This window comes from Tachypleus tridentatus, chromosome 8, assembly GCF_004210375.1.
Source record: "Tachypleus tridentatus isolate NWPU-2018 chromosome 8, ASM421037v1, whole genome shotgun sequence".
NCBI lineage: Eukaryota > Metazoa > Arthropoda > Merostomata > Xiphosura > Limulidae > Tachypleus > Tachypleus tridentatus.
The window spans coordinates 118,600,499-118,620,162 of NC_134832.1; the positions used below are offsets into that span (position 1 = coordinate 118,600,499).

General features: G+C 31.0%; 1 protein-coding gene across 3 annotated transcripts in view; it reads right to left on the reverse strand.

Annotated features, from left to right (window-relative positions):
• The window catches only part of cdm (importin-13-like protein cdm), a 55,939-nt gene that overhangs the window by 17,143 nt on the left and 19,132 nt on the right, over positions 1-19,664 (reverse strand). For all 3 annotated transcript variants that reach the window (XR_013012818.1, XM_076451152.1, XM_076451151.1), the window contains exons 8-14: positions 13,864-13,992; positions 13,531-13,611; positions 11,700-11,838; positions 11,402-11,451; positions 4,725-4,826; positions 3,953-4,100; positions 2,733-2,914 (exon numbers count right to left, since the gene is read on the reverse strand). Coding sequence is in view for 2 of the 3 variants with exons in the window: in XM_076451152.1 (XP_076307267.1) it covers positions 2,733-2,914; positions 3,953-4,100; positions 4,725-4,826; positions 11,402-11,451; positions 11,700-11,838; positions 13,531-13,611; positions 13,864-13,992 (831 nt within the window). In the remaining variant the exon portion in view is untranslated. The remainder of the gene's footprint in view (positions 1-2,732; positions 2,915-3,952; positions 4,101-4,724; positions 4,827-11,401; positions 11,452-11,699; positions 11,839-13,530; positions 13,612-13,863; positions 13,993-19,664) is intronic.

Genomic DNA, 19,664 nt, shown 5'->3' on the forward strand with positions numbered 1-19,664 from the left:
CAAACTTAAATTATGAGAATGATGAATGAGAGCAACATCATCTTGAAAGTAGCAATCATATCATGACACACATTAAGCACTACTGGATTCACTTGTTAAAAATGGGTCATGTAAAAGATTGTAGTCAGCATACTAAACTGCAGATTCAAGATTTCATAGTTTGTGCTCTATACTGGGGAAAAACATTTTGTGCTTTCTGAGGCTATGAGTAAATTCAAAGAGTGACAGTCAAATCTCACTATTTGAATAGAGTAGCAAAAGATTTGGCAGTGGGTGGTATTGGTTAAATGATATCTCACCAATGCATCACTTTAACATGAGGAACTGAAAATGCAGATAGTCTTGAAGAAATTAACAACATATAAAAAGATGATGCTGATATAAGCTATAGCATTCATTCTGCCTTCTGAAGGGGCTGAATGGCCCATGATATGGCAGGAAAACATGCCCCAAACTATGACTCTACCACCAGAAACTTGGGCCCACACAAAAAAGATCGAGTAAAGCATGTGGCTTTCTCAAAATCTCCCTTCTCTTAAGCGTGCAAGTTAAATCATTACTTGCAAATCACTTCTCACCAGTATTCATTAATCCAATCTCTGCAATACTGAAACCAATCAAAATATTATTTTGTTGGTAACCAAGATCAATGGCTTATACAATGATCTCCTATTCCTATAGTCCAGTTGTTGCAATGTTCTTTGCTAGGTATGGCTGAAGATTGGTGCTGCTTGCACTAGTACTTCATGATAATTCATGTTTACCATCTTCTTTAATTGTCTTCCTTCTCTTTCTGTCATTATGTTTATAGCCACAGTTTTCTCCTAACAGCAGACATGAAATGGTACAAAAGTTAAGAAATGGCTCAAAGACCTCATGCTATGAATCTATTTACAAATTTGTGCTAGTAGTTAAAAAATATTGTTGAAAAAACAAAATAATAAAAACAAGCTACCTAACACATAACAACCTTGAACAGTTATAGAGAAATAACAGATGGAAATACCAAATAAGAGTCTCAAACAAACAATACAATCCCACCTTGACCAACACCATTATGTATTTAGAGCTACAGGACGATTATTTAACCCTTTCAAATTTAACTCTCCATATATTAGTTCAATCACTTTTACTTATATTATAAGCATCATGTAAACACAAAACCTTATGTATCTTTTAATTTTGTCACTGTGGCTCAACAAAACTTACTAAGCTTTTAGGGAACATTACAAATCTTTTGTCTATAAAAAATCACTCTTTAAATAATCATTTTTAGCAAGAACTTTTCTGTTAATTTATAAGGCCTTTACTGAATCAGACTGAATACAAGATTATTTTCACATTGGAATAACTCTTGCATTTCATCAATTCCATAACCTTTAGAATTTTTTAAATGCATAATAAAAAGTACTTTTTCAGAAACACTTTATATTATACAAGTTTCTCCACTTTAACACCAACTGTAATGACCTTGATAAGTTTGACAGACCTAGTAATTACCCCATAAAAATACACAATAAAATATTTTTCTTTTCATAAAGATTTTAATTTAGTTCTATTTCTTTACAGTAGTACTCAGACCTTCTCAGAGTATGATGATAGCTCTTTCACTACACTGTACAGCTCTGAATAAACAAATGATCAAGTTAACTGCAAATGCACCCTACTAGAGTATTTTGTTAACTTCATCTGGTTTCTTGTCTACCCTAACACATTCCTAATGTTTATGCTGTAGTTACTTTTGCAACAATAAGTAAAAATATACATAAAAAACAAGAAATATATTACTCATATTTCAAATCAAAACAGAAAAGAAAAAATATATGAAAAACTTTGTTCCATATTACATGTAATTAATAAATACATAAAAGACTAGCAGGTACTTTAGCATCTCTGTAGTCTTTATGTTCCAAAAATGAAGTTTTTACATTTAATACTACAATACTGAATACAGATATAAACATGAATCAAAACTACACTTTTTCTTTAACATGTTCATAAAAACTTGAATTGTTGCCATTTTGGACTTGCACTTATGACCATTACTGTGTGTGTACTCTTGTACTTAAAACATCAGTTCACCAAGTTATTAAAAAATGGTGAAATGTTGTGTACTTCTATTTTCATAAATCCTTTCCTTAATCTGAGAACTACTAACAGGATAAGTATGGCCTTTATTGGCTTGTGGATCCATAACATTGTTGCTAACAGTCTCTCTAATAACATAAGTCATTCAAAGAAATATTCACAAAAATACCTTCAGTATTTCATTTACTCTCACTAATTATTTCTGGGAGCCCTTTTGTACTTAACAAGCAAAATAAGTGATTTCATACAGTTTTAATTAATTCTTTATAATGAAAATGAATGTAAAATTACTCAATATGATATATTATGTAGGCTCCAAAAGTAGTTGATGGTACAAGAATAAATTAGTAACTGATTTTTTTTTTATGTAATGTTTGAGTTTGATTCACTACACCTTCTTTCTTGTCCATTTGCTGTTATAAAAAGCACACAGATAAAAGATGGGTTATCCAAGCTGTACCTATTACAAGAATGTTTGTATCCCAAATTTTAGCATTACCAGCTCTCATGTTTACTGCTAAGACAATAGGTAAGGCTTGGAAATTATGATGCCTTACATTAAATACAGATCATCAATAACTCAGGCTCTGTAGGTTGCGATTTACACATATTGCTTGTAAAATCTGCAGTAAAAATATCCTTACCTGACTGTATTTTAGTATTTGCTCACTAAATGGTTTCAAACAGGCTTGACAGTCTCGAGTAATGTCTTTTAATGCCATTGTGGAAGCTGGTGCCACTTTTGGGTTCTGTAGTCCTAACAAGAGTAGAGGTACCACATCTCCCAGAACTTGTGGGTGGACATTGATCCATTCTGCATAAGCTCCTACAGGAATGAAAAATAATGCAACATTGTTGATTAGATTATATAAAACAAAAGTTCATATACTAAAAGTTTATGATTTTTTTATTACTTCTGTTGGCATTCAACTGATGGTATATTCCTATTACTGTGCTATGCCTTCAAGAGTAAAATCTTATTTCTACCTCTTTTAATATTATCTTTTAAATATTTTCAATAAGTAGAATGTGCTAGACTGAGTTATATATTTTAATGATCAGAAAAAGAAACTTTGTCAAATGACATGGCCTCTCTCAGACTCCCAGTATTATATTAACTAATAAACTATTGAAAAACTGTTTATAGCATGGTGAAAACTTCCCATGAATGCTGCATATTTTCAACAAATAAACTGCATGAGAGAGCTTTCAATCAAAATTACAAGTGTTTATACCTTCCAGAATTGTACGTATTCTTGTGCTACATAAAGAAACCTTTATAAATTGTGATTTCTAATGTGTTTTGCAAAATAAAACTTAATGAATATGTCAATGAACAATAATTAACGTTTGGGAAACAACTTGGTATAAAGAGCATGCTTGATGAAAACAGAGAAAAAGAAGAGTCTAATTCAACATACAACTTATTTGCATAACCACTTACCATGACCTGCTATTGAAACAATTTCCCAATTTGTCATTACTAACATGAGTAAAATATATATAACAGTAAAAAATATCTCAGAATGGGTAATATGGGTATTAACACATTTACTAATAAAGCAGAGAACAATGTTTCAACCTTCTTAGGTCATCTTCAGGTTAACAAAAAACGTTGTTCTCTGCTTTGTTAGTAAAAGTGTTAATGCCCATACCAGCTGTTCTCAGACACATTTTTATTTCAGGTGGATTTCTCGTCATCAAGACAAAATATAATTTTTTCACAAAATAAAACACAAGTTATTCATTCTATGTACAAAATAATTTTGATTTTATTTAACAGCAGTGCTTCTATTTAATAATAAACAGCATAACCTCAGATAAACAAATAAAAAAAAGACATATCAGGAAAGCTTTAACCTACCGACAGCATCCATTACAGCCGAGAAAACCCGAATGTGATCAAAGGGAACTTTAGGTAGGAAATTGAAAAACTTTGGTAGATAATGTTGTTCTTCAAAAGCAACACTTTCTGCCACTGACTGGAATGCAAATAATGAAGCTTCCAAATGCTGAAAACCACAGTAATATGTCAACATGAACAAAGTTAGTGAAACATAATATGAATACATGAGCAGGGTAAAAAGCTAAAAGTTTATTAGCTAAAAGCTAATATTATAAAATTAATAGTGAGGTTCTTAAGTGGTGGAAACCATAATAACATGTTAAAATGAATAAAGTTATGAACACTGTAGTATTAATAATAGTATCAAAATATGGAAAACCATATTTAGGTTTTAACATAATTAGAAAGTTAAGAACAATATAATGTAAATAATAGTAATAATAATAATAACAAACAGAAAGTTTTAAACTTATAGCATCAAAATATGCCCTGATGTCAGCATGTCTTTTCACAAAATTAGTATACTTATTATTTTGATTTATGTTATCAAATGTTCCATAATTATTTTTTTTACTTTAAATTATTTTTAAATACCTGGACGATTTGTTAAAAACTCAAAATTAGATCTTTGTTTTTTAAACTGATTAATTCTCAAACAGTACAGAATTAACATGATTTCTTTCCTGTTTCTTCAAATAAAATAGTTGAACTAGTTGTAAGGTTTAAAAACAAACATGGTCTTTGTTAGAGAACATTAGCAGTATTAGACTCCATGTATACATAATAGTACCTGCCACTGGGTCAAGTCCTTAGAAGCTTTATCTAATGCTAGTTCCAAGTGACCTAAAAGGTTGGCTAGCATAGTTTCTCTCAAGATATTATAACAGTACATCTGCAAACATAGGCAATTCATTAATTCTGGTGCAACTGAACACCAACTTATATATAGTCACTTTAAAACAAAAACCATAAGTATTTTTAAAAACTCTTTCATGTAAATGTGTAAAAATCATTGAATTTTATTCTAATACACAGATTAAATGCTGTATGTATAAGAAACATATCAACAATTTTGATCATTAAAGAGAGTATATGCACTAAGCACAAAACAACCAACCCTTCATTTTTAGCCACATAAAACTTTTTACACACCTGAGGCATGCCCCACTCACAACGAAGATATTTAACTTGTATAGGAAAATTTATACAAACTTACTAAATAGTATGAAGTTTATTCCTTAAAAAATTATACAAACTGGATTTAGTGTTTTTAAAAAAATTTTTTCAGTTGCAAAATTTCCAAAAGGTTGTTGCAAGACAAATTTGAAAAAAGAAAATAAAAAAGATTAAAAATACTTCTTTTTATCACAATATTTCAATCTGAACAATATTCAATAATGTACTATTTTTATACTTTATTTTACCAACTGAAGTGTTTACCATTTTTGGCAATAAATCACAGAAAAACATTGCAAAAATATATTAGTGAACTCAAACCTCACCTTTCAAAATGGTATCACCATTACCTATGTCAGGCTAAATATCATGATTCTTGGGCAAAATTTATTCATATTTAATAAATAGTTTGTTTTCAATAAATATTAGGCTATTTTATATGTGTCTGGTGTTTGAAAACGTTTCACCTAACAACAATATACAAAATATTTTGCCGTTTCTTAGTCCATCAAATCCAACTAAGCTTACTTGACGTCTTGTCACAGTATAAAATTTAATGAGCATTTAAATGGATGTAATTTAACTAAAGCAATATTTTTAAGAATGAAAACAATGTATTAAAAAAATCAAACATTCTCTAATCTATGGTTTATTCTTAACTCCTGAATAATTTGCATTAGAATTCTTTGTTCACACACATGTACACACACAATTATGTGTATGTATCTCAAGAAATAAAAAATTACTGCTTAAAGTGCTTTATCTGTGTATTCTGTCCCAGGTGCTGCTTTAAACACTTTTCTGTGCAAGTCACTGAGTTGCATTCAAAATTTCATTAAAAACCTGTACTATCAATGTGTGTGAATGAAATTAAATTATAATGTATGTTATGATTCAATGTTTTGTTATACATGTTTTAATTCATTTGTATAGAAATCTTTGGAAAATACTTAAAACTTTAGGCTTTGTTATCATGTTATATGGAGCAATCTTGATGGATAAAAAAAATATACTTAACAGATGGTCAGAATATATTGGGGAACTATATAACGACAACAGAAGCCCAACCCCACACATAGAAATAGACACAGAAGGCCTTCCAATTATGCCTGATGAAGTGGAACATGCAGTGAAAAAGATACATAAAGGCAAAGCAGCTGGTCCAGACAACATACCCATTGAACTTTTATTAGCCCTAAAAGAAGTGGGAATCCAGGAAGTGACAAAACTACTGAACACTATTTATGACACGGGTGAAATACCGGAAGACTTTAAAAAACCAGTCTTTATTGCATTGCCGAAAAAGCCCGGAACAACTGACTGTGAACAGCACAGGATAATTAGTCTAATGAGTCATCTTACCAAGGTTCTTTTAAGAGTGCTCATGTCTAGAATGAGGAATAAGATAAGACCAGAGATTTCTGATACTCAGTTTGGATTTATAGCCAATAAAGGCACTAGAAATGCAATTTTCGCTCTAAACATGCTCATGGAAAGATCACTGGAAGTACAAAAGGATTTATATCTATGTTTTATTGATTATTCTAAAGCCTTTGACAAAGTGAGACATGGTGTGAGACATGTGACCTATTCGACATGTTGTCAGACCTGAACATCGATGCTAAAGATCTAAGAATCCTTAGAAACCTTTACTGGCAGCAAATGGCAGCTATCAAAATTGAAAATGAATTGAGTGAATATAGACCAATTAAAAGAGGAGTGAGGCAGGGATGTGTATTTTCACCAGATCTTTTTAACTTATACAGTGAAATAATCCTACGAAACATCAATGAACATCAGGGAGTCAAAGTAGGCGGATGCAATATCAACAATTGCGCTACGCTGATGACACAGTCCTCATTGCGGACTCCGAACGAAATCTACAGACTCTCCTCACAACAACAGTAGACGAGAGTGAAGAAAAAGGCTTACAGTTAAATGCAAAGAAAGCAGAGTGCATGGTTATCTCAAAACAATCAATTACACCCACATGTAGCATAACTGGCAACGACGTGAGAATAAAACAAGTCGAAAGCTTCAAATATCTTGGATATACTATAACATCAAATGCAAAGAGTGACACAGAAATAAAAAAAAGAATTGCAATGTTCAAGGATACTTTCAATAAAATGAAGTCCATATTCACAAACAGGAACATAACAAATGTCACTAAAATTAACACCTTGAAATCATATGTATGGTCTGTTCTCTTATATGGCTGTGAGAGCTGGACACTGAACAAAGATACAAAGAAGAGATTAGAAGCTGCTGAAATGTGGTTCCTTAGAAGGATGCTAAAAATATCATGGACTGAAAGAAAAACAAATGTGGAAGTCATGGAACTGGCAGGATACAAAAGGTCCCTCATGAAAACTATAAGAAAGAGACAAATGGAATTTCTAGGACACATCTGTAGGAAGAATGGGATAGAGAAATAGATGCTATGTGGAAAAATAGAAGGGAGGAAAAGCAGAAAGTGTCAAAGAACTAAATATATCAACAGCCTCAATAACTATGTCACCAAGAACTCAATGAGCAACATCGAGTTGATAAGGAGGATTGACAACAGAGAAGTCTGGCATGCCATGGTCGTTGATGTCTGCCGCAGATTTGACACATGAAGAAGAAGAAGATCATGTGATCAAAACTATGAAATCTCAACTTTTGCACTTCAGTCTTGTTTAACATAATTCCAGTTGTGTAGATGTACATTTAGACAATTATTACATTTACCTGTCCTACTGACCTATAAGTTTCAAAGTTCTCTGGCTGAATGCAGTACAAAGAAGTGATAAATTTTTTCAACCCGACATTTGCCATGCCCACCATCTATACTTTTGGTTGAGCTTTATAACTTACATGTAGTTGCTACACACAGATATATATAGTCAACAGAAAGAGCTCATTTTACACTGTAATACAACAATGGTTATTGTAAAATTTGTGCTCAATTCTCATCATCTGGCACATGTAGCTACTTGTAGCATTCTTGGCTACTGTATCCATGATGAAACTTATAAAGTTTTAATCAGCTAAGTGTGTGATACTTAGAGACAGATAAATTGTATTTAGGTCTCATTTACATATCTAAGTTAATAATGTATTATGCTTTAAAATGTATAATTCAAAGGTTTAAACATATTTTGAATATATATTATACTTTGAGTCAGTTCTCAAAGCTTAAGATCTTTAGCTGAAGGACAGTGCATCTTTGTTGAAGATAATGTAAGTATGTCCCTAAAACTCTGTTGACTTGTGCCAAGATGAGTAACAAAAGTAAAAGCAGGAAAGAAAATTAACTGTTAAAAATTAACTATAAGTGAAAATTAAAATACTTGAAATTATGAATATAACCAAAAGGTCTTCTAAGATATTCTACAGAAAACTAAAAGTATGTACAATTTTTTTCTATTTTTTTTAAACATTTCATTGCACTGTATATTGATGATAACATGTTCAGGTGGTGATGTGGTAAAGAAAATGAAAAGTAAAATATACATATTACCTTAAAAACTTTTCATGTTCAGTTAAGAGCTTTTAGAGATTACGCAATGAAAGCTAAAAAACTGCAAGATTAAGAAAAGTGTTTTTGTACTTAAAATAAAAATCACCTTGCACACAAACAAGTTTGAGTGCAAATAACTGCAATAGATACATAACATTTTTATTAAAATACTTAAATGATGTCATTCTTTGTGTACAAGATACATACAATCTTTAAACCAAATCTGACCAACTTCTCTGAGGATATGATAAGAAATCTTAGAGTTACACTAAGTATTATTGGACTCGTATCATTACCCAGGTGGAGTCAAGTATTCTACACAGTTAAGCTGAGAAAGACTTATTTTGAAATTACGTTTAGCTGTTGGATTTAGCTACGTTCAACACTGAGCTTCATTAGTAATTGTTCAAATCACATAGTGTGGAAATGTAAAATGAGAACAACTAAGAGAAAAGGAAAATCATGTGACCAAATAATACATAAATCTTTTCAAGTCATGATAGTCACTTCACATAAAACCTATACTTTAGAATGGATACAGAAATTAATAAATATATTGTTTAAAGGTAAGACACTTGTATTTGACATAAATAAAAATGTTCAAATATTTTTCTTTGCAAATTAGACTTAAATGTTATGTAATAAAAATATATCAATTTAAAATATTTTTAGATTAAAAATAGTAAATTAAGTTAAAATTATTATTTCTACATAAATTTTGAAATTTTGTATAAAAATGTACTTTCAACACATAAAAAAGGTACTAACCAATCCAAATTAGCCCTGGGTAATTGATGGAATTTGCTAATTAATTAGTAGTTGGGCTTTTTAATCTAAAATATTAACTAATCATTTTCACATACAACTTGGTCAGATGAATAATCAAAATAGTAGCAATTGACAACAACTTCCATGAGTTGATCATTTTTATGACATTAATCATTTTAAGACACTAATCAATATAACTGATGCTCAAAGGTAACCATTTAAATTGAGTAATCGAGTTAACCACCCAGTTACAATCAAGGTTGTTTGAACTCTCTTGCTACAGACTCAATGAAATTGGCCAAGTTTGTGACCACAACTTGATCCTCATAGTTTCCATTCTACAACTTTTAATATATTTTGCATATCTTCACAAAATTCTTCCAAGCGTTCAGTAATCTATAAGAGTCAGTTGTAGAAAAAAATCATAATTTTTAATGAGGTACTTTCACTAAATATTTCTTCATTAATATATGGAGTCAAAATGTTGACTATTCCAAGTTCAAAGTGATTTTCACATTAAGACCTCAAATTCCTAAAACCTCCTAAATAAACTTTTAACATTTTGTTTGTGGTAAAACTTTTTATCTACTGCAATTCTATGTGAAATTGGTCAATTTGACTTCATTACAACCACAGAAAATTTCCAATAAATTTTTATTACTCCCTTCCTTTTTTTTAAAGAATGACTTCAAATTGTAACATAAAACTACATTTGTTTCCCCTAAGTAGCTTTCGGCTTGTAAAACTACACCTATTTATACTTAAATGTTTTTATTATATTGCCTTATGAACCATGTCTAACTAATATTCACACCATACAAGTTGTAAATAATTTGATGAATGTCTAGTTCACATTACCTTACTAAATTACACAAGGTGCAAGATACCCATGAACATTTCCTCATTAAATATTAAAAAAAATTATTTTAATTAATGTGATCTACAAAGTATCTGATTTTTACATCATAGTTACTTTTGTAATAACAAAGAATATACATGTAAAACAAAAAACAAAGTACCTAACCTGGGCCTTCTTTTTTTGGTGTCTACAACACTTAGCCTTACTTTTTTTTTAATACAAATGATACTACTGCACTGTACACTCTTTTAATCAAATAATGCACCAAATAATACAGCATAATAACATGCCACAGGCAGACAATGTCCCATAACAATCACCATTTTTGTAACTTTTTAGCTATGCAACAAGAGTCATTAAAAATTCAGCTAAGTTCATCAATGTTCCTGTGGGAATAAAATTTGAACTGGAATGAAATACTTTTGCTGAAGGACAGTGCATCTTTGTTGAAGATATTGTAGATATAGTTTGACAGATTAAAACCTTGGCTTTCTATTGATTATAAATAATATTTAATGTGAGGAAAGAACCACTGGCAATTTTTGAAAGAGTAGATGTGACAGGGGTATGACAAGAGGGTTCTAATTTTCTATTTTATGGTCTATAACCAAATTAGGTTGAAAGCTATAAAAAATATGCCTTGCCTGAACAATGACAATATTATGAGTAATTTAGGTTATATTTCGTAATTGTTGGAAATGTTGTAAATAAATCAGAGAAAAGAGAATACCAAGACAGCAAATGTCACAATTCTCATACTGCCCTATAAAAGTAAGAACTTAAAACCATTATAATACAGAAATTTGGATTATTGACTAAGTTATATGACAAATTTATTTGTATACCATTACAAGATAGTATTTTAATTAAATTTTGAATGCAATTCACTAAAACCTCATGGCATGCTCAGAAAAAGATGCCCATAGCAAGTATTAAACACCTGTTTAGATGTTATTATTATATTATCAAATCCACTATTCTAACTTGGTCAAACCATATCAATCAGTGCAGAGAGAAGATGATGATCAAACACCATCATCATGCAAATTATAGCTATTGTAACTACACATTCATGTAATACAAAACAAATATTCTAATCATTGTTATTAGCAGATAAATTAATCACATAACAGCGTTATTATAAACACTATCAACTTACAAAAGAATCTCCTATATCTTGACGGTAACACCTGAAGGATTCTTTTTCATCTGTAATAACAAGCATAAGGTAGTTAAATGTATGTCATTAACATGTATACAAACTAGAAATAACAAACATTGCTTTCTTTAATGAAAATGAAATAACTATCTGCGGTAATGTAATGTTGAAAAAAAATGTTCAGTTTCTAGTCAAAGATCAAGATATGTGAATAAATTATTGAGATTATTCACTTGTATCCTTATCTTCCATCACATTATAAAAATAAAATGTAACTAAGAACTGTAAAAATACACACCGTCAAGCCAATGGCTATACAGATCATCTGGGGGATATTGTACTTTAAGAAGATAAGTGTCAACCAGGGAATGAAACACTGGACTAAATGTAACTAGAAGAGCTTCAAACTGAGGTGGTTCTGATGCAATAATATCATCCTATTGATTCATGAAATAAAAAATAATATATCACTACATTGCATTGTTTTTGCACTGTTTGTCTTTATTCAACAGATTTTAAGATTTAAACTTCCTACAAATATACGAATAGAAAAAATAGTGCCAACTATTTGGCTATACTGAAAGATTCCACAGAAATCTATAACACATATTGAAATATTAAACTGATTTTTAATATCAAATTAAACTGCATTAAAGAACAAATATCATTATGAATTTGCTTAACCCTGTGATTGTTGGGTCTTACAATTTTTAGGAATTAATATCACTATTATTATATTTTGTTCTAAAAATAAAACTTGTGGACAAAGGTGCTTGAATTTTGACAAGAACCTTCCTAAAACTATGTAATTTCAGAAACATATTTAATTTACATTCCACTTGCATATTTTCTAGAACCTACAAAATGTATATCACAAGTATTTTAAAGGTAAATGTTTATCTTTTATTTTCCATTGTTTTTACTATATCAGTAACTGGCTTTTATCAATACACACTGCAATGAGATGTTTAAAATTAAGAAATGGAAATATATGCATACCTTTTATATCTTTTGTTGAATAATCTTAAAATATCTTCTTTGTGTCACATGTGTAATTTCATGTTTTTACCTTTTTAATTTAGTTTATTTTTAATATTTTATTTTCCTTTTCAATTCCTTATCTTTTACTATTCATGCCAAAATATCAACTAATTCCTGCAGGCCAAATAACATGATTGCAAGAGGTGATTTAGCCCAGAAAATGTTTGCACTCACATATTTTCATAAGCCTTTAACAGCAAAGTTATGAGCAAAGAAAAACTTAAATAACTATTAAACCTTTAGAATTATGAATTTTAAAACAAATAACACATAATTAACCAAAATACAAACGTAAAAAAACCTAAATGCAATTTAACTATCTATCAAACTAAAATGCATGAGATGAGAAAAAATAGTCAAGCCCTAGAGACATTGATTTCAACAACGGACTTATAAGCAGTTTGCTAATAGTTTGAAAAATAATTTATGTTCCACGTATATTTCTAGCCTGGATATATTAAATGAGAAATCTGCTCTTTGTTTCAATTATAAGCATGCTACTGAAGTCTAGAAAAGACTATTACTTAGCAACAGAATACTTTGGTATGTGGACATCTTCCACGAAGGAAAAGAAGTAATAAGTTCATTCTTGGAATGTTAACCACTGTAAAATGAAACTAATGTTTATACTTTGACCCTGAACTTGCAGACGCTCTTCTAGACTGTAATAGAGGTACTGAGACAAAAGCAGCCAGAAACACAAGCAACCAAATCTAAGATATTTCTACTACATGTGGCATCACCTGATAGAAAACAGAAATTTTAATTGTTTGTTTCAAAGGTTTCTTTCAAAATAGAGGAATAATTACTCGAATAACATACAACATGGAATTATACTGTATTTGATAAAGCTGATTTCAATAAAATACATTGGCAGTAAATTGATTTAAATTTTGAATGCAATTCAGTAATAACTTTTGACATTTGCAAAAAAGTGTTTAAAAAGTGTAGCAGTTGTTAATGGGTTAAAGTATATACACATGCACACATTCAGCTTTAATACATTATCTGAGCTATGTAACATATCTTTGTACCAAAATTAATCTCAATGTTTTATATTAGAAAAATAACATTTAATTACATCATACCTGCAGTGTATACCAGAAACCAAATGTCTGTTCACTACATAACTCATCTACTGGATAGTGCCCAGGGGTTGCACTGGCTTGCTGTGAAAAGAACAAGGCCCATATTTTAAAACCTTAGACATCTGTAGCAGTTAATCTCAAGTAACAAAATAAAGAGGATTTTCCCCACTTTTAGACAACAAGATTGGTTAAAGCAAATACTTTAGAAATATTTAATATAATTTTTAGTATGCTTTTGAAATCACATTTAAATTAAATTTTAAGACCACTCAAGTTTATAGTTAGATTTAGGTCACTTTTAAAACCCTTGAAAAGCTTTTTAAATGGTCTTACTTTGATTAGTTCAATCAATTTCATAATTGTATTTCTGAACTCTGGCTTCTCAACAAGTGTGTCCAATAAGAGTCTGGAATGATGTTCTCCAAAAGAGATGAAGAGCCCATAAATACTACAGGAAACATCCTATTGTATTCAAAATAAACCATAAAAACCTGTCACTGACTAACAAATAAGCTAATATAATATGTCAAAACACAATAATAACACGGGAATCTGCTCAAAAAGTTTGAGCTTAGAGTAAGAAAAGTATAATTATGTATGAATACTTAAGGTCATTACACAACACTCCATGGAAAAATAAAAATTAAATGGATTTAGATTCTTCAACTAATCCATTTATTAATTATTTTTAAGATGAGCTGTGATATGAATATTTCCAAAGGTACTGATTTTTAGAACAGTAGCAATTGCTCAAGTACTCATAAGTTTTGACCTAAGTAACAAAGAAGAGCTACATTTTGGTAACTTTGAGTTCTTCTGATGAGTTTTATATGACATGCAATTCACTGTATATAAATAAAGAAGAAAAATGAACAAAAGATCAAGTGATCTAATTTTTTACCTTGAATTCTAAAAACAATTTTTTTTTCACAAGTTAAATATGTCATGCTTACATATTTTCCTATTAATACATGAAATTTGAATCTGGAACTGCAAACTGCATTAAGAAAGACAAAAATAAAAAAGTTAGGACTCCCAAACTTCATTAAAAGAAGGGTGAGAGGGCATTGTGGAGAGTTTGGAGTAACAACACCTGAATTTAATTTTCAAATTAAAACATTTAAAAACACAACTGAGGTGGACAGTATCACCACTGCTAATGACACTATCAAATATCAAGGATGAGCACATGGTAAAAATATGTCTAAAATGGTGCCATCACTCATAGTCTAATGATGGCACCACAGTAAAATGTGAGCTATTGTGACTTGTCATACAGACCACACAATGATCCATCAGTCCCAGATAAAAGAAAATAATGAGTTAAAAAACTGACCAATGCATAGCCTATCCAAGACAACTTCCTCCTCCTGAACCTTAAGGAAGCAAGATAGCCAAAGGGCAATAGAAGATTTGATCTGGAAAAGCTTGTTATCACATTGCTCACTCTTAGTCAATTGACAACTGGCATGGAGCTAAGCCTTCAAAACAGGACTGTAGTCCATGCATGGGACAGGCATGGCCATTATAGTACCAGAGCAGACAGACTTAACTGCAATGTCAGCAAGCTCATTCCCACAAATATCAACGTGGCCTAGTATCCGAAAACACTGGATAGAAGTAGATGATAAGAGAGAAGTGAGCCAGCTGGTTTTGAATACCAATGAGAAGAGCCAGAACTAATATAAAGCAATTTCAGGGCCAGTAGAGAGTGATTCAGTATAAATAGTATGTCCTGACCCAATAGAAAGTATGTGTGTAAAAAGAGAGCCAAGGATGATAAATGAGCCAAAGTGGAAATAATAAGGCAGAAAAAAAAACAGGATTTTTCTGTAGAGTCCCTGAAAGGAAATGTATGGTAGTTAAATACCATAGAAGGAGAAAGTGAGGGAAAGACAAAGAAGCAAAAAACTGGGCATTGGTTAAATGCAGTGGAAAAAAACCCATCAAAATCTTCTTCAGAACAAACAGGTTAGGATTGTTCATGAAGAAGTGGGTAACTTCAAGAAAACGTGTTTAACCCATATAATGATCAATCTCTCTGCAAATAATCACATATAAATCCATTGAAAGGTTGCCCCCAACAACTGTCAGTGAAAGTGTTTGTAGTAGGTGTGAGACCTAAAGTGGTTATATTAACCTTAAAATTTATGGCAAGTAATAATAAATCAAACAAACTGTTTGACAGATAAAGACAAACATGCAAAAAACAAAATAATAAAGGTAAACTGAAAATAAAGAGAGAAGCTATATAATTAAAACCAATTAAAGAAACACTTTGGAAATATAACTGTTAAAGTTATAATGATGAAGCATGCAAGAGCAAAATTCCAAATATCTAAACACAAGCATTGCCAAAAAAGAAGTGATAATAAAGAAAAATTGAGTAGAGGGAGTCATACACGTAATGAGAGTATATGGTACTCTACCTGGTGTGGGGGTTGTTGTTTGATTTACATGAGATGTGCTGAAATGAATTCTTCCATTGGAAGGGGAGGCAAAAGGCTTGATGCATGCATAAAAACATTTTGCATATAAAGAGCAGTACTTAACAAAAATTGCTAGTTTCATGAGAAGAGGTAATTTACTCTCAGGTTCACCTGAAAATGACCGAAGAAAGTCGAAATGTTGTTTGCTCTTCTATGTAAAATATTTTCTCAACCCAAACGAGCCGATTTTGCATATATATTTCTCTACAAGTGGGTTTTCTCGACATCAATGATAACTTAAGACTCTGTTACAACTCAGGTATATATTTATAAAAGTAAACATGCAACCATTACCAGTGCTGGCATACCTTTTTATCAGAACATTTGAAACAAGAATATCCAAAATTTCCTCTTTTGTCAAATGTCCGAAAGATTGAAATGGTTCTAGTGAATGGATGAAGTTTAACTTCACCTCTTCATTCTTCTCATTGCTTTGAAGACATGATAACCATGACTATTCATCAAAAGTTCACAAAAATACAAATGCAAACTTACCTTCCAAAACAAGTGATTATCTCTTCTTTTGAAACAGATTAAAAGGAATACAACTTAGCAGAAATTTTGTTTCTTGTCACAGAAAAGAACAAATAGTTGTTAACACTCCTACAAAAAGTGGGGCCTAATAGGCCCCAGAGCAACTTGAAAGGTTATTAATATTAGGCTAATAAATTTGTATTTAAATGAAATTGCCATTTCATTTGATTTCATTTAATTAATTTCATTTCATTTCAGGTGGCAATTTCATTTAAATACAAAATTATTAGCCTAATATTAATAACCTTTCAAGTTGCTCTGGGGCCTATTAGGCCCCACTTTTGTAGAAGTGTTAAGCTCCAACAACTGCTTGTTAGTGCAAAATTTTTCTTCCAGGATCTTTTCTTTCTCCTAATCATTTGATATGCAGCATCTGAAGAGAACTACTACGATGTTTTTGGTTGCTCAATCAAAGAGCTGGGGTATGTATTTTTTGTTTAACCATTGAATACTGGCTTTTGCTGCCAACCTCTTCACTGAACTGTCAATGCCATTATAAGCTCTCTTTCCTTGGGATGTTTTGGTCTTAACTGGCAATGATGATGATGACTAAGAAAGTGATTACATCATGAAACAATGCAAAACAATGTGTCAGATATCAGAGGTTTTTGCTGAAAAAAATGCTATACGGATGAGAAATTCACCAAGTCAAATATGTAAAAATGAATCCTTTAATTCTATTGATAAAGCATTTTAGTAGTAAAGAAAATATACTTTAATACCTATCCAATAAGGCAGACCAATTATTGCTTAATATGGAAAAAAATGTAAAAGGCAGCAGAAAGACCAAATAGATGGTATGCACTAACAAGTAAAAAAAAAAATTGCAGAAATACAATCAAATCTGCTGCATTCTATTCAGTGAAGGGTGTTATTAGTTACACTGTGGGATTCACTACAAAATGACAGTTTTCTGTTTGTGTAAAATCAATATCAAACCCCAAAAGACTATGTGACATTTCAGTTTAACAGAATATACTTTAAAAGCATTCTGAATGAGGCTGCTTACAATTGCAATGGGGTCATTCCATGTCAAATCATCCAGGGGCCTGCAGGTGACACCCCAGAATGCCTTGAAAAAAATTCATATGTGCTCACCTACCCATATAATGAAAAATTGCCAAAGATTAAATCAATATCTGTAATAATTTCTGATTTACATCCCTGTAAACTAAGTAATTTCTTGTTATATTTGGTAAATTCATATTTGGGCAACTTTGGCTGCTTAAAGCTTCAAAAGTAATGGTGGTAGAAGGCTGAAATATGCTACACTGACTGAATTAATCTCACAGATTTCAAAAATGGTCTCAAACTAAGTTTATCTCTCTTTGGATTTTCATAGTGAGGTGGTAAAATCACCTGAAAACCCAAAATCGTAAAAAAACATTGGCTTATTTAATAAGTCATAGCTCTAAGACGTAATATGATACAAAGCTGAATTTTGTTTTCAGATTTCCAAAAACACATCAGTTGATAAATCAGCAACTGCTGTAATTAAAAGTCTATTAGATCTCCTGTAAAAAAATTTAGTTGCATGCACCTTTTTATGATTTAGCTAAAAATAGCCCTACTTCAGGCCACAGTTTGACCATGTCACCAGTTATTCAGCCTTTTCAGATTTTTACCATATATTCTTACATCTCTGAATATGGTGTACAAATAAAATCAGGATGGTGTTCAACTTACTTTTTGAGTTATAATTTTTTTAAAATATTCAAACAACCATATGTTGTTTACTTGTTACTGTCTGCAAATACATCCATACAATTTTGAAATAATTTATGAATCCTATTGAAATATTATAATCAGCCTTTACCATATATTCTTACATCTCTGAACATGATGTTAAAAAAAATCAGGGTTGTGAAAAATAATAAATTATCAAATTTTAAGTGTCTCTGATATGTACCATTAGGCAAAGGACCACATTCAGGGCATTCAGTTCTTTCTTGTCAATCAAGAATCAGTCCTGCAGAATTATGTAAAGTTTGATCTACTTGAGCACTATGAAAACTGCAAAACTGTAACAGGTATTAGGTCACATCATAGCTTTATTCCCCACTCTACCAACAAATTGTATATGAGAAGGCTATCAGATGATGATGTGTACACAGTTGTAACTGTTGGTAGTAGCAGTGAAAGTGATGCTACAGCAGCTTAAACAGGATCTAATGACAACAATGACAATTATCAGCCAGGGAAATATGTGGTATGCATATATGATCATGAATTGTACATGGGAAACATAAAAGATAGATCAGATGAACATTCTGATGTGTTGGTGTCATTTATGAAGAAATCAAGAAAAGAACTGTTCTCATGGCCTGCAAGGTCACGTAAAGATGAAAGCTGAATTCCTTTCCAACATATTCTTTGTCTGATAAGTGCACATACCGTGCAAGGCAGTAGTGCTCGCCACCATGTTTTAAGTCAAAGTGATCTCAACATAATCAAATTCAAATTTCAGAAATTTATTCAAGCTGTTTGAACAAAGCAATGTTTATTTGATGTTGAGGCTAATTTATTGCCAAAGCAGTTTTTGAAACATTTCATTGTCATGATTATTGCAGTTTGGTGTGACTATAATCTTTCTCAGTTATTCCCTGTGCACTGTGCTTTTAATGACTGATTTACCTTTGTATTTATTATATTATGAATCTTAAACTCAGCCATATCTACATTACTGTAATGCATACATAATATATTTGCATTGCCATGTGATCTAACTAGTTATGCCAATAAACTTGTTCAGAAATGAATTAATTCTTTCTTGTTTCTTACAACTTCATTATTTAACATTGTGAAAGGCTGGTTAGAATATTTCAGTGGGATTCATAAAATTCTGACAGGTATTTTTCAAAATTGTATGGATATATTTGTACACAGTAACACACCTAAACTGAATTTTGTTTTAAATAAAAAACGTATGGTCAGAGGATACTTTAAAAAATTATAACTCAAAAAGTAGGTTGAACACCATATTCAGAGATGTAAGAATATATGATAAAAATCTGAAAAGGCTGAATAACTGGTGACATGGTCAAACTGTGGCCTGTGCAAAGCGCAGATAGCCCACTGTGTAGGTTTGTGCTTAATTCAAAATAACAACAC